We start from the raw sequence: 15,363 nt of genomic DNA on the forward strand, positions 1-15,363 counted from the left end.
AAACTATTTATTGGAAAAAAGATCACCCTCTTCGGTACGGCGCTCATCCGTCGCGTAATGGTACTTGACGTAAATATTTTTATTAGTTGCCTCGTATATTTATTATTGACATTAGTCGATAGACGACCGTGGGGATGTATGTATTCGGTGGTTATCGAGCATAGACAGCGCTCGTACCGAAAAGGTTAAGAACATAGTAATAACATCTACATACTATATACTACATATTATATACTATATACATAATTTCTCATACATAGATTCTCATAGAATCAATGGTTCATTCAAGAAGGAAATATATATCATAGTATTTTATTTATAATAATAATTTGTCATTCTATAATTACATTAGATTTAGACCTATACTAATTGAATCTTATTTATACTGAATCGATGAAATCTCATATGACGTAAAAACAGATTCAAAATCATAAGATACAAAAATGCATATGCAGATTCACAGTACTTATACGACTTGCATACATATTCATGTACTTCGCTGCGTAGGATATCATAGATTATGACGTAAAGAAGGCATAGATCGCAGCACTTATGATGTGTTTATGTGGACCGCGGTGGATTTTAACGTAACGTATCTTGCTTGAAAATAAAAATTCTCGTATTTTATACAATTATGGATTTACTACCGTAAGCATCATTTTATATTATTTTACTCTCTACTTATAATAATAATTGACGATATTGTTACGATAATCTATATCACTTAATTCTCAGTATAAAGATCAAATATGCAGTATAACCTAAATTAGCTATATGTTCGCCTGTTTAGAGAGCACGATTCAATGTTTTGGAAAATTGGTAGATTAAAGACGTTCGAAGATTGGCCGTTTCAGTCCTCTGATAATTCATGTAATCCTGAGAAAATGGCTGCTGCTGGTTTTTTTGCTGTAGGTGGTAAGGAAGAACCTGACTTGGTTGAATGTTTTATTTGCTCCAAACAACTTGATGGCTGGGATCCTGATGATGATCCATGGTATGTATTGGAATGATTTTATTAATTTAGTATTAATGCCAACTATGTAACTTAATTCCAATTACTTTCAGGAACGAACATGTAAAACATCATTCAGAATGTTTCTTTATCAGTTTGGGAAAACCTGATGAGACTTCATGGACTGTGTATGAGTTATTTGATTTGTTCAAAAAATATACAGTAAAAGAATGCGTAAGTATTACTTTATGAAATGAATTAATTACTTATAGATATAATGGAAAATATAGAGGATCTATGTATATAAATTTTATAGACACGTGAGTTGGACAAAGCTATAGCTAAGGCAAAAGAAGAAAGTATTCGACTAGTACATGAAATACCTCACATTTATAAAGGATTAAGAAAGAACTCTAAATATCAGAGTTAAGATTTTGGTAAAGTAATCCAAGATTGGTTATGTGCATAGTTCTATTTATACAACTATGACTTAATTTTTTTATTCTCTAATAAAATTTGTCACTGAGAAAATAATACTATATCTTCCTTTTGATGAGAGTGTTTACTCCTGTTCCTTTCTTTCTTATTCTCTTGTATGTTTTTGTTTTCTGTTGTAAATTAAATAGTATACATAATACTGTGTTGTATACTCAAGAAAGAAGGAGATAATTCATTTGATAATGATCTAAGATTAGCAAAAGCAATAAAACTGAAGTGTAGAAGACATTGGGAACTTATCTTGTTAAAGCAATTTACAATGTCCATTCTTGTCAAACTTGTATAATTTTATCAGTGACATCTTAATTCCAATTTATTATCTAATTTTGATACGAAATATTAATGTTAAAAAGATAGACAACAACTGTTTAGTATACATATACGGATATTACGATATCGTAATCTCGTCTTTGAATTTAAGTAATTCTGCCGATGATCCGGTAATACGTCAAGAAAATTTTACGGTTTAGTTACTCGCTTATTAATTAAATTAAAATTAAACCTTTAATTTGTTCGGATTATGGATTCTGTTCAGAAAACTGGAATCTGTTTCAAGGAATTTTAATAAATAGGATAAATCAATCATGTTGTACAGAAAAGTTGTAAAGTAAGTACCTCATCCAATACATATACATCTAATTTTTCAAATGAAAATACGTATTATTAAGATATAACCGCAAACGAAAGATGTTTTCTGTCTTCTTCTCTTCTACTTTTTCTCTCTTCTTCTGTTTTACTTTTCCTCTCTTCTTCCCTCCTACCCTTATGCTTATAAGTGTGTTTCCTCTTTAATCGAAAGAATGCAATCAATCTATGTACTGGCTAATGCCTCTTACCTTCAACGTTCTTTCGACGAATCAAAGCACTTAATGTAGTTGATATTAAACAAGTAAAAAATATCAAAAATGGGTACATAATACGTTGCGTGTTATCATCCCCCCCCCCTAACATTAGACATACCTTCGTGTCAACTTTTACTAATACGCTTAGCGTCTTATCCACGTTTCCTTTCCCTTTTTGCGTTTAGTGAGGAGCACGTGTACGAGTATAAAATGAATTCGCACAGAGAGCATCGATTCAGTCAATCGTAACATGTAGTCGGGGTACGCATATATACCTCTTACCGTCTCTGTTCATAAACTTTCGTGATTTTCGTTGGCTAGATTTATCCTTTCGCTGCGCCGAGTATATAGACTAAAATAAGAACGCGATCGTATGTATTTTATTTGCCTTCGAATCGTTCATACAATTTATGTTTGATTTTCAAGCGTGTAATTTTTTATGTGTTTCTCATTCCAATCATAATCAATCGTCACAGAATATATTTTCGTTCGCACGATGCTGTCCACCTGCAAAATATGTTGTAAGTACCACCTGCATTTTGTAAATATGATATTATTTAATTTTCTACAAATCCGATCTCTCGTTGCAAGTAAGACGACCAAGTTTTTGTAGAAAAAATTACACGCACCGAGTACCACATTGTTATTTAAATGGTACAAAAATTCATTATTATTATTTCCCGTAATAAATTTCCACAATTTGTATCTCGAACTGGATATTAGTGGATTTTGCTTCATCTATTCGATAATTATTCGTTTCGTGAGATAGAATAAGAATTGAGATAGATTAAGAATGAGATAGAAGGAGAATAATCTTATGTGGGTAAATCAATTACATATGCGATAAAAGTTACGTAAATGATTTGTTGAAAAAAAAGTAATATTAATATTTCATGGTATCGTGGTAATAAATTTCTTCCTTAGCTTTGTAGCTTGACAATTAACGATCAACGAAATGTACATAAGCGATGTAGAGTTACCTATCATTACATACCTATCGATGCAGATTTCTTACATTTATGGTAGTTATTGCTTAATCAAATAATTTTTTACGCAGAAAAATGTCAACGTTATTTAGAGAAACATTGTGGGAAGTTCCGTGATCTGTAGTATTAGATGTGTGATGAAATCAGTAATAATAGTCTGTCGTTATCTTAGGTAATCTGTAACTAGGTGATGTATTTGAATTTTTATCGAGAATTCTTTGAATTCTTTTGCGCATGGTACAAAAAAGCATTTAAAAAAAACGATTGCTTTACCTTCAAAAGAAGAACGAAGCAAAGTAACGTAACGTGTAAAGTGAAGAGCGGAAAAGAACTAAAAAAATTCATGAATAAAGTTTTTGAACGTGACGTAAAAATAAAGGTGAAAAATACGAAAAATACCGTGTTCCGATTAAAGGGAGATTTTATATAACATTGACTGGTTTTATGTAGAACGGCAGCTGGAGAAGGTTGACCGAAGTAAGGAAAATAACTAATTCCACATATAAGACAGAATTATAGCAATTAAGATCATTTGTATCTACGAAATAAGCCGACAATCGCTTTCTCGTTATCTTTACGGCGAATCAGCGATTCTGTCTGCCGATATGATCATTATTGGTAGTTTTTGGCCTCTTATGTTTGGATTTTCCTTATATCGTGTCAGATAAGATAAACTCGTTGATGCTGCGTCTGGTGATATTTAAACAAAAACCCGAGTGACAAAAACTTATGCGATCGTTTGATTGTATCATGGATCAATAAGGAGTGATCATTAATGATTTAGGAGACACGTATCGCTTTTATATCCTTTCAATTTTATCTTTTTTTTTATTTTTGTCAATTGCGCATAATTCATTATCATCTAAAAAAAATGTGATTTTTCCTTTTGATTCAATACATATAGTTACTTGATGCGAAACTGAAACCTACAAATAGAAAAATTTACGATATGAAGATGTCAATGATGCTTGAATAATGGTAGATACCAGAAAATAAGGAAAAATTCGTCTAACATCCTGATATTGTGACACAGAATACAATTTATTGTATACGTATATAGATATAGATATTCATACTATCCTCTTTAATTTAAAATGTTCTATTTACCATTTCGAAATTGAAGGGAACTGTAGTGTTATATATTATTTTCTTTGCACCGTTTTTGTTTCTCTTTTTAAAATATTTAGTCATTATTTCGTTACAGTCTGTATAATATAACTTTATTTAGAAAGTAAAAAAAATATGGGGACTTCAGATATTTCAACACATCTTGGAAAATGAAAAAATGTTAGACAGAACATTATAAGTAGGGAAAACGATATAGATAACGTCTACGTAACTACACAAGTAGCACTCTTCTCGTGGGTCTCGATATATTGCTGCAATATACAAATATTCTTTATCATCATCTTGTCGCCCAGCTTTTTATTAATCTTTTGGTTAGAGTTCTAATCTGACCATTGATAGAATTTAACCGCCTATTATTTCCTGGTTATGTTTCACTTCTTTTTTTCTTTCTCGACATTTACATTTTGATACATGATATGCTAATAACAGATGACCGCGAATGGAATTTCAATTCCTCTATTTGTAAAACATGTCGTCCGTAACTTTAGTCCCTTCAGATCATAATTACATAATTAAAAACAGATCACGAATTATCGTTACCGGAATCGCTAAATATCGGAGTATGACCTTTTGTTTCAAGGATATGTTCGTTTTCGAATTTCTCTCTCTCTCTCGCTCGCTCTTTCCTCTTCTTCCATTCCTCTCTTGTACTCCTTGTTGGTTCAACGTTTGCCGTTTACCTTTTCAATAAGCACAACTCGAAATCGAAATTATGCGCTATGCCGAAGTCAGTGATACGTGCAAGGAATCTGACCTTTACCTAGATAAGTTTGTACGGTTCGTTAGACAGCTGCCAATAGGGGAAAGGCTCCGCTGCTAATCGTCATTCCTTCCGCGCTGTTAACCTCGGGCTTTCTTCTTTGCGACATGACAGCGTGAGTTTATTTATCGACGCTATTACCAATAAGAGATATGTTTACATGCACACAGGTGGAAGAATACCGCAACGATGGATATTCGCAATAATGGGTTTTTTGGCGCTCTTTAACGCTTACGCGATGAGAGTCTGCTTGTCGATTACGATTACCGAGATGGTAATTCCGATGCATGAGAATACGACACACTTCTATGACAATACTTGCCCGGTCAGGAATGAGAGTGGGAAAGGGGGTAACAATGGCACGCAATCGTACGCAAAACGGTATGAGTGGAGTGAGACGATGCAGGTAAAAACACACACGCGCATACGTGCATATGTACACTGCCTGTCATACGTATAAGTAGGCAGACACCTGTTGATATTTAATACAAATTGAATGCTTTTCACTGCTTTTAGTTTCTAATTATATTACTTTTTTTTAATCGCATTCAACTGCCAAAGTACTACTTCTACTACTACTTCTTTGGTAAAAACAATGCACATGTTATTCTCACTCTTCCAGTACTCTAAGCTTATTAGCAAGGTGTTTTTTGAGACAATCATTGTGGTATGCGCGTCTAAATTATGTTATTTTAAATCTGTTATTTCATTTGTATCAGATGTGCCTTATAACGTAAAATATTAAGTAAATTAAGATATTCTGGAGTTTTCCAATAAATTAAACAAATACTTTAGATTTCTAATACTTACGGCAGGCAGTGTATATGTGTATGTATATATATATGAATGATATATACTTACGATATCGAAAGAAAAAATATTGTAATAATTACGAATTGTACCTTATAGTACATATGTATTTCTATATGCACTTGTAATACACGTTTTTAATCTTCCTCGTTCAGGGTATTATCTTGTCGTCGTTTTACGTGGGCTATGTGATAACACATCTACCTGGAGGGATGTTGTCTGAAAAATTCGGTGGGAAATATTCCCTCGGTTTGGGTATATTGGCGACCGGCGTTTTCACGCTAATTACACCGCTCGTCGTAGAATATGGAGAAGCAATAGGTCTAATCATCGTACGCGTGTTAATGGGCCTCTGCGAAGGGACAACATTCCCGGCGTTAAACGCAATGCTGGCCCAATGGACACCACCTGAAGAAAGGTCCATGATCGGTTCGTTGGTATTCGCCGGTGCTCAACTCGGCACGGTATTTGCCAACTCTTTGTCCGGTCTCATTATTCATTACTCGGCGATAGGATGGCCGGCTGTGTTTTACGTATTCGGTAGTGTTGGAATTCTTTGGTTTTTGATATGGCTGGTAACGTGCTTCAATAATCCAGACACGCATCCATTTATATCCGAAAGAGAACGAAATTTTCTACAAGAAAGGATGCACGCGCATACGCATAAAAAACCACCTTCGGTTCCATGGAGACACCTTCTTAAATCTGTACCGCTTTGGGCACTAATAGCGGCACAAGTTGGTCATGATTGGGGCTTTTTCACCTTGGTCAATGACCTTCCGAAATATATGAGCAGCGTACTCAAGTATTCGATCAAAGACAATGGATTACTCTCCGCATTACCCTATTTAACTATGTGGATTTGTAGTGTAGTGACATCTTGTTTAGCCGACTGGATGATCACGAAAGGCCTAATGTCACGTACTAATGTACGTAAATTGGGTACTACCATTGCCTCGCTCGGACCAGGAGCATTCATCATAGGTGCATCTTATGCCGAATGTGACAGAACAACTGTTGTTATTATGTTTACCGTTGGTACGACATTAATGGGTATGTATACATATATACAATACGTTGGATAACAACAAAAACGGCTCTTATCAACATTTTTAATTTTTTAAATGATAACACATTCTAGTAACCAGAATTGAAACTCTCAATATTGTGCAATCGATATTACGGAAATCGGGCTTAAAAATATAATTTGTTCACGATTAATCTAATTAATCTAAAATTAACTAGAGATATGCGTAGAATAATTGAGCCGTTCAGAAACCACATTGATCAACTTTATAAATTGAAAAGTACGGAAAAATGGTGATTTTATAAATACTGCTTTTTAAATTTACCTCAAAACTTATTATTATTTATGTTATCTTTCAAAATTTGTTTCTTGAGAATTAAATATTAATCGTGTGTTTATATAATGAAATTAAGGGATTAGATACTGACAGATGAAATTAATCAGTTTGGTTCTCGAGATAATATACTGTATATGATGAATATTCACTGTAATATGATGAATATTTCGTTAATAAAAATTCAAATGTATCAAACAGGAATTTAAAATGTTAGTCCGCTTTTTTAGAAAAAGATAAACATGGAAAATGGTCGTTTTTGTTGTGAGCTCTTCAATTTCTTTCTTTCGACTTAATTTGGAAATTTCTATTCCCATTTGATTATAAACTCTATTTCTTTCTTTTTCCTACTCTAGGTACATTTTATCCAGGAATGAAGGTGAATGCTCTAGATCTCAGTCCAAACTATTCTGGCACCTTAATGGCTCTAGTGAATGGAATAGGCGCTTTTACCGGTATTTTGACACCGTATATCGTTAGTGAATTAACTCCGAATCAGACACTTGCCCAATGGAGACTCGTATTTTGGATTGTTTTTGTTGTTTTCGTCTTGACTAATCTGATTTTTGTACTGTATGCAAACGGAGAAGTTCAGTATTGGAACGATCCTGAATTTGTCAGAAGGGAAAGAGAAGAGAGACGGATGAAAATTGCAAACGAAAAAGGAGAAGTTGGTAAAACTAAAGAGCGATTGAAAATATTTTCGACTTAATGTAATTCGCGTAAAAATCAACACACGTCGATTTTTACAGCTTGAATAGAATATGCATGAGATACATATTAGATACATGCAGATAAGTTTTGTGCATTGTATACATAAGTGATTCGTTAAACTTAAACCATAAAACATGTATCCGTGTCGTTTATATTCATGACTATCTACCTTATTATACTCGCTAGATTTTCTATTAATTTAAAAAAGTCATTCCGTCTACTCGTTTATGGAATGTATTAGACCTCTAAGTGTAATATAGTTCGTTTCTTTCTATAAACCGATATTTCTTATTAATGTTTCAGGAATGAAAACATTCTTTTCTTAAGCAAAATATCTTCCTTAATTATATTTTCTTTTATCACGCTTTATCAGATTATGCAATATTGAATATAATGTATAACAAAGGGATATCATAAACAGAAAAAGAACAAGAGAAAATATGGTGAGGGAACGAAATTTTGTACAGCCTTAATAGTATTTCAAATTTTTCGGTAGTTAATATCTTTCCTTTCTCTTCTTCTGTCTAGTCCAAGTTCGAAACGAATGATAAGTCGAACAACTGTGTAGATACATTTACATCGAACACACGTTAACGAGCGAGAATGAAAGACACATCTGGCTATTATGTTACATTGACGTGTTCTCGCGACTAACGAGATTCAGTGTACCTGAAAAATATTTTGTAACTACGTGTGTTAAAGTAAGTGTGTACATCGTTAAATATTGTTTCTAAAATAAATGAGAAGATGATGAAAAACTATACATATAGATATATATATATATATATATGATTGTTTAAAATAAAACGTGTGCGTATACACTTATACATATATGAATGACAACATATATATTATGAATAGGAGTATAAAACATATGACATGTACGGCAAATATTGGCATAAACTTCTACATTTGTCTCTTTATTGCGACGTGAAAAAATAAATGTATTTTTTGATTGTTATTATTTACTATTCATAATTATAATTCGAAAAATTCTATCACAAATCGCGCATCCCTCATTTGCTGCAACAATGATATGACATAACTTAAAACTAAGATTTACCGTTTTGTATAAGCAAGTAGTAATAGCAGGTAATAATATTTTATCACATATTACACACCACTCGTTTAGTACAGCAATGATACGACGTAACTCAAAAATGAGATTGAACGTTTTATGTAATCAAGAATCTTTCTTTCTATACCAATAAACTAGTAATATTTTATCATATCAGACATTTACTACAGCAATGATACACCACAACTAACAATAAGTAATAAAGTTGAACACTTTACGTAAACAAAAGCCGTTTTTTTTATATCATTGAGGTAATATTTTTTATATCGAAAACAAATTTTGTCCTGTTTTTCTTTTTATAGCAAATGAGAAAATATTACATAAACAGTTGACAAATTTTGTACATATTTAGGTATGCTATATATGGACCGTTTATTTTGAAAGTGATGTAAGTCCATTTTGGTAAAAAAATGAGATATCACATAATTTGTGATTAATTTAGTTTAAACTTTTTATTTATAACTAGTTAATATTTAACATCTTAAAAAATGCCAATGCTTACAAATGCAAATGCGTTCAATTTAAAATTGGCCAATAAAAGAAATTGCATAGCGATTAATTATGAAAGTGGTGTAAGTCCAATTTCCATAGACATAGGTGGCGGGGTAGTACGAAAAAAGAATTTTTTGTACGCACCACAGGATTATTATGATGTTATAAAACAATGTAGACAAAATAAAAGATTTATTTTACACGAAATGAAACGAGAGAATTTCATTTCAACAAAAAATCTACAAAACGCAATTCAAAAACGAGTAAAAAAAAAAAAATAACGGAGAAAAGATAAACTGACTGAAAATATATTGGATATGTATACTCTTATGTATGTATGTATACTGTTTTATATAAAACATCGATGGAGGACACAGACTTTAAGACATTAGATTTATCACCTACATTTCAGGGAAAACCGCTAAAATTTGAAAGAACCGCCCTGACGCCTTTGTATAACGATGCCAGACCTATTACATACGAAAAATATAAGGATATGGAGCAGTTATTACCTTATATACCTCCTGTGCATCATGAATATTTCGAAACACTACAACATAAAAAACATAAATAAATAATATCAATATTTTATGTTAAGTTTAACAATATATAAATATAATTAACGTCCAAAATAAAAAATATTACTCCTATTATGTTATTATTTATAAACAAAATAGGATTCATACAAAATATATTTTAAGTGATATTTAATTTTTCACAATTGAAATTAAATGATTTTTACAATTGACTAATTATGAAAATGGTGTAAGTCCATTGATAGCCTATAAATAAATATTATTTTAGTTAAATTCGCCTAAAAGAAATTTATATAATCAAATTACATATTGATAAATTAGTAAAAATATTTCCAGACTTGACATAATCTATATTTTTGAATTGACTAATATGCTAACCTCTAATTTTCTCGAAACAACCAAAAAATGGACTGCACCACTTTCAAAATAAACGATCTATATTTAACACGATGAATTCTTTCTGTCTTTTTTTATTTTCCTCTTTTTTTACAAATATTCTTTACTAGTATCGCATTATTTACAAATATTTTCAATTTTTTGCACCGATTAGTGAGTTAGTTGACCTTTTTTAAAAAATCTACTGGTAATTGCAGTGTCGTTACTTGAGCGCATTTCTGAAAAGGTACGTTCATCTCTTCGCTAATGAAGTACATATATACATCATGTTGATAAAATAACATAAAACCACAACTCATTGATTCTCTAATTCGAAGGTAAGGTCCAAGCAACTGGTATTTCTAGTTTTTTCTTTTCGTGTTTTCTTCGTTGACCACGACATCTTGCTCTATTCGGACTCCAATCTATATTATCTTGGACTTTCCAGTGACTTGACGTCATCGTGTAATCTGTCGGTCGCGTATTTTGTATCTGTAAAGATTCTGTTTCACAAGTATTTGCGAATATGTAATCAGCGTGGTAATATCCCCTTAATGTTGGCTCTTCGCGGAAACCTTGCATAGCACACCATACGTGCGAAAGTAAAGTGGGAAATCTAGAGAGCCAATAATCGGTAAACTTGTCGGGGATATACCCAAGGCTTTCTTGGGCTTGCGGACTCAATTCTCTATAGTGATGTTTCTACAACAAATCATTGGAACCATTAACGAAAAATAAAATTCAAACGTCATTCTCTCGATCTTTACAATTTATGTTTGTACTCGAACCTTGTTTCGTAATGCCCTTAGTAAATCTCGAACACTTTCGCCACGATAACTTCTATACTTTCGTAGATCAGTTGCAACTTCTATGTCAATAATTAATCTCCAATCTCCTTGTAACACTCGCATGCTATTAGATTCCAGTGCAATTAAGGCCGGACTGTCGATCTGGTCTTTTTCCACTCGATCGCTCACATCCTAATTCACAAATTAAAAGGAATTGGAAAGGATGAATTTCATCCTTGATAATAGTTAATAGGAAATAGCTAAAATAATCTAAATACAAGAAGGTATGAAATAATATAAATAGAGCACCTGAAAAAATGCAAGAATTGTAGCAGGTTCCCAAAATATTGGATGATCATGGACCGCCATTACAGGTGGTCTTTCCGATGGATTACTTGCGATCATTGCTTTTATAAGCACTAACGCCAACTCTTTGTCATTCTGGGAAATTCCATCATGAAGTGCCATTAAATCACTTTCTCCGCCTATGATATATCGAATTTGCTCATTGTCAGAAATAGAAATCGAAAAAGAAAAGAGAAAGAATGAAGATGCAGTTTTATCCGCACTCAATAAAATAAACAAAAGTTGGAAATAAGCGAAGTACTATGTATATTCTTACAAAGAATATTAGCTTGCCGCCGTAATGGATCTCCAAATGGATGCTTTCCATCAGAAAGAACATAATAAAACACACAGCCAAGAGAAAAGATATCTACGGCGCAAGTAGTTCTGTTCCCATTTAACATTTCTGGTGCAATCCAACCATCGGTTCCTGTTACACCTGATCTACGCGAAAAGGACACGCGACCCAATTGAAGTTTCTTACATAAACCAAAATCCGATATCATAGCTCTTACTTCTCCGCGTGGTCCTGGGACCGATAATAACACATTGTGAGGTTTGATGTCTCTGTGCACTGTCGTTCAAAAGGAAAAACAGAAAGTTGTTAAAAAGACAATACTGATATAGATATATTTAGTGTTTTAGCGATCACAGGGAAACCTAAAACTTACCTATGTCAAGAAGATGGAGATGGGCTAATCCTGATGTAGCCTGTCGCAGAATGCTTTTCGCGGATATTTTTCGTTTATCGTACTTTCCCGCCACATAATCTTGCAAAGTCGCTTCAGCTAATTCTAATGCAATATATCTGAACATCCTATCTTGCTCAGTGCAAAAGTATCGCACAACATTTGCATGCGCATCCGATTCTCTGAGCAGTGTTACTTCCCGGTCGGCAAATGTAAAGCAATCTGGTAACAAACGCTTTACAGCTACAGAGCGTCCATCGAAACTACCTCTGAAAATATGTATAAAATTCCAATGTCATATATTTTGTATAGCTTAATTAAAACAGTGAGAAAGCATACTATCTTTCTTCTATATTACCTATATACAAAAGTTCCCTCGCACCCCTTGCCTAAAACTTGTCCAGTATCGAAAGTTATCTTGCCAACTTTGACTACTCCCTCACCTATATCCTCAGGAACTACGAGTGTGTTTAATCGCATTCCATAATAATCATTGGTACTACTATTTTCCCGAGAACCCTGTGATAAAAAATTGTCGATCGTTTAGAAATTCCAATGACGTAAACTAGCTGCTTTTTAGAGATATAGATAGAACTAATACACTAATAGCAAAGGAAAACTAAATATAATGAAAAACAAATGTACACCAATGCAAAGAAAAAACATACCTGAGAAAGTTGTTGAAACTCCTTAAATTGTGCGTTAAAGTACCAGAACATTGCTAGTATACATCCCAGCAATACGACTAACGTTAATTTTAATCCTTTATTTTCTTGCTGACTGAGCCAATTCTTGCCCATTATATAAGTATTCTGCATCAACTCACGCCACGATCCATTATTTCCATTGTTGTTAAATTTATCATCATTTTGTAAGCTGAACAATGATTGTTTTGTGGAATTGAAATATTGCAAAGGTAATGTTTCGATGACAGGATCGGACCGACCAGTAATTTGAAGTGGTTGTTGATCCTGCAATTTATATTCAGCTGGTATTTCGTAGTGACCTGTTCTCCAAATAAGTTCACAAAATTCAGTTAGTAAATAATATTAGTATTAATTAAAGTAATCAATTATTTTTAATCATTACCATTACCTAGTGTTATGACTGCCTGATATCCAGTCTGAGCAATAAAGTCAGTATTGTCAAAATATGAATTAGACAGAGAAACATTTCCATTGTCGTTTTTTGCTAATTGTGGAACTGATAATGGACCTTCAAGTAGCAACTGACCAATATTACTCGATATTGTGGCTGTTGTTGAATCTACAAGAGATGGTAAGGCATACAGTCCGTGTCTATGTTGGCCAATATATAATGTTGGACTGTGAAAAGAGAACAGGTATTGTGAATTAATTTCACATAAAACAATAACGATGAATACCTGAATCAAGCAATTTATAAAAGTATCAATTACTAACAATAATTGAATGTCGCTCGGTTTGTTTGCAAAACGTTTTAGAAGAAGATTCAAAGTTTGATCTGCAACACTAGTAAAAGGAACTGTTAACAAGCCATCTTCCCTTACGATGTACACTGCTATCACTGGACTCTGTACATCCAGCTCCCACAGAATTATTCCTAATCTTCTATCTACAGTAACAATCCGTCCAGTCGAACTTGTCGCAAAATGAACCAGATCTATAAAATAAAATTGCTATTGCATTCATGGTAATATATCATATAACAAAGCAATATGTAAAAGTTATATATTGGTCAAACCATAATTTTCTATTCCTTCAGGTTCCATTTTTGTAGCGGTGTAATCATAAAACGTAACATTCCACTTTCGATTCTTTTGCTTGCTATCCACCATCATGATATTATATTCTGTACGTCCCATAAATACAACATTCTGCATTTCTAGAGGACAAGTATTTTTAACTTCATCAAATCCTAGTAGTTGCTTCCTTTCACCAGTTCTAGGATCAATGCCAAACCAAGTATCAATCTTTCTACCAGTATATAATATTCCATCGCTGCTACGACAAGGACTATTAGTCACAAGTTGTGGAATGGTGAATGGCAGCTTTTTTAGAGCTTCAGTTTCTGCCCCAAATATATACAAAGAACCATCCTTTGGATCTGGTAAAAACATAGGCCTGAAACAAGCACAGAACTTAATAATAATAATTGAGTTATGACTACAACAATACTTTCACAAAATAAATTCTAATATACTCACATGGAAGTCCTGCCAAGATCAACTGGTACCTTGACAATTGGTTCTGCAACAAATGCTTAAAAATGGTTATACTAGTTTGGTAAAAGCTAGATCCTATGAATTATACCTATTAACAATACCATCGCTTTGTCGCCAGAGCACATTCCCAGAGCGTTGTTTTATACCAACCAAGGAACCATCTAATGTAGAAAATATTAAGAGAGGATCATCTTGCTCTGGTATTAATTCCGTATCCCTCTTTTGTTTATACTACAAAAAGTTCATCTTAAATTTATAGAGGAAACTTTTTAATTATGTACATTAGAAGAACCAAAAAAATCAACATACTTCTCCCTCAGAGGTCTTAAAATAATCCGATTTCTGTGATCTTTCAGTTTGACCACAGACATTCTCAATGAAAAGTCCAATGGTCAAAAAGATTAGTACAAGCCCAAATCGCATGATTTGTATTTTATGTAATTAGTTGTTTATATGTTAACCAAAATAAATAGGTGTTTTAAAAGCAATAAACTATATCTATAAAATGGTACGATATTCTAATTTTACATCCCTCTCTATAACAAACGACGACTTTTTTCGTCATCTCGTCCAAGTGTTTTCGTAATTTTCGAAAATCTCTCCTAAATACCCATCGTCAAATGTGTCTGTTACAAAATACTTTGTCTTCCTTTTGCTTCATATATACTTAATATTACATACATATTGAGTATCGTGATATAAATTTAATGACTTTTTAAAAAACCGATAGAAGTTTGTTTTCACAGTTAACATTGCTATTCGCGTAGGTACTACTAAGTACGTATACGTTGAAAGATAATCATAAA

The 15,363-nt window shown here is 32.8% G+C and overlaps 3 protein-coding genes and 1 long non-coding RNA gene across 7 annotated transcripts; 2 read left to right on the plus strand and 2 right to left on the minus strand.

Annotated features, from left to right (window-relative positions):
- Nucleotides 1–487: 487 nt before the first annotated feature.
- On the plus strand, nucleotides 488–1,503 carry LOC117209971 (baculoviral IAP repeat-containing protein 5). Its single transcript, XM_033452464.1, has 4 exons — nucleotides 488–648; nucleotides 791–994; nucleotides 1,066–1,186; nucleotides 1,269–1,503. The coding sequence occupies exons 1-4, from the start codon at nucleotides 635–637 to the stop codon at nucleotides 1,380–1,382; spliced, it is 453 nt and encodes a 150-aa protein (XP_033308355.1). The 5' UTR covers nucleotides 488–634; the 3' UTR covers nucleotides 1,383–1,503.
- On the plus strand, nucleotides 1,269–8,814 carry LOC117209968 (putative inorganic phosphate cotransporter). 3 transcript variants are annotated; one of them, XM_033452459.1, is made up of 4 exons: nucleotides 1,269–1,389; nucleotides 5,337–5,572; nucleotides 6,132–7,029; nucleotides 7,694–8,814. In XM_033452459.1, exons 2-4 carry the CDS (start codon nucleotides 5,372–5,374, stop codon nucleotides 8,047–8,049), a joined length of 1,455 nt encoding a protein of 484 aa, XP_033308350.1. In that variant the 5' UTR covers nucleotides 1,269–1,389; nucleotides 5,337–5,371; the 3' UTR covers nucleotides 8,050–8,814. The 3 variants fall into 3 exon arrangements, with proteins under 3 accessions (XP_033308350.1, XP_033308351.1, XP_033308349.1); XM_033452460.1 differs by lacking the exon at nucleotides 1,269–1,389 and adding an exon at nucleotides 1,873–2,057; XM_033452458.1 differs by lacking the exon at nucleotides 1,269–1,389 and adding an exon at nucleotides 2,315–2,813.
- Nucleotides 1,996–2,504, minus strand: LOC117209973. The gene is made up of 2 exons (XR_004488016.1): nucleotides 2,411–2,504; nucleotides 1,996–2,315 (listed from the first exon to the last, which is right to left on the minus strand). It is a non-coding gene; the product is annotated as an uncharacterized LOC117209973 (long non-coding RNA).
- A 1,720-nt stretch (nucleotides 8,815–10,534) lies between the features above and the next one.
- LOC117209975 (serine/threonine-protein kinase/endoribonuclease IRE1) lies at nucleotides 10,535–15,284 on the minus strand. Of its 2 annotated transcripts, none has more exons than XM_033452468.1 (13): nucleotides 14,867–15,284; nucleotides 14,659–14,788; nucleotides 14,540–14,582; nucleotides 14,077–14,456; nucleotides 13,776–13,995; nucleotides 13,450–13,679; nucleotides 13,023–13,360; nucleotides 12,713–12,873; nucleotides 12,337–12,623; nucleotides 11,943–12,239; nucleotides 11,630–11,805; nucleotides 11,321–11,512; nucleotides 10,535–11,234 (listed from the first exon to the last, which is right to left on the minus strand). In XM_033452468.1, exons 1-13 carry the CDS (start codon nucleotides 14,978–14,980, stop codon nucleotides 10,860–10,862), a joined length of 2,943 nt encoding a protein of 980 aa, XP_033308359.1. In that variant the 5' UTR covers nucleotides 14,981–15,284; the 3' UTR covers nucleotides 10,535–10,859. The 2 variants fall into 2 exon arrangements, with proteins under 2 accessions (XP_033308359.1, XP_033308360.1); XM_033452469.1 differs by having other exon boundaries at nucleotides 14,646–14,788; nucleotides 14,867–15,004.
- Nucleotides 15,285–15,363: the final 79 nt, after the last annotated feature.

Source organism: Bombus bifarius, unplaced genomic scaffold, assembly GCF_011952205.1.
Source record: "Bombus bifarius isolate JDL3187 unplaced genomic scaffold, Bbif_JDL3187 scf7180000008197, whole genome shotgun sequence".
NCBI classification, from domain to species: Eukaryota; Metazoa; Arthropoda; class Insecta; order Hymenoptera; family Apidae; genus Bombus; species Bombus bifarius.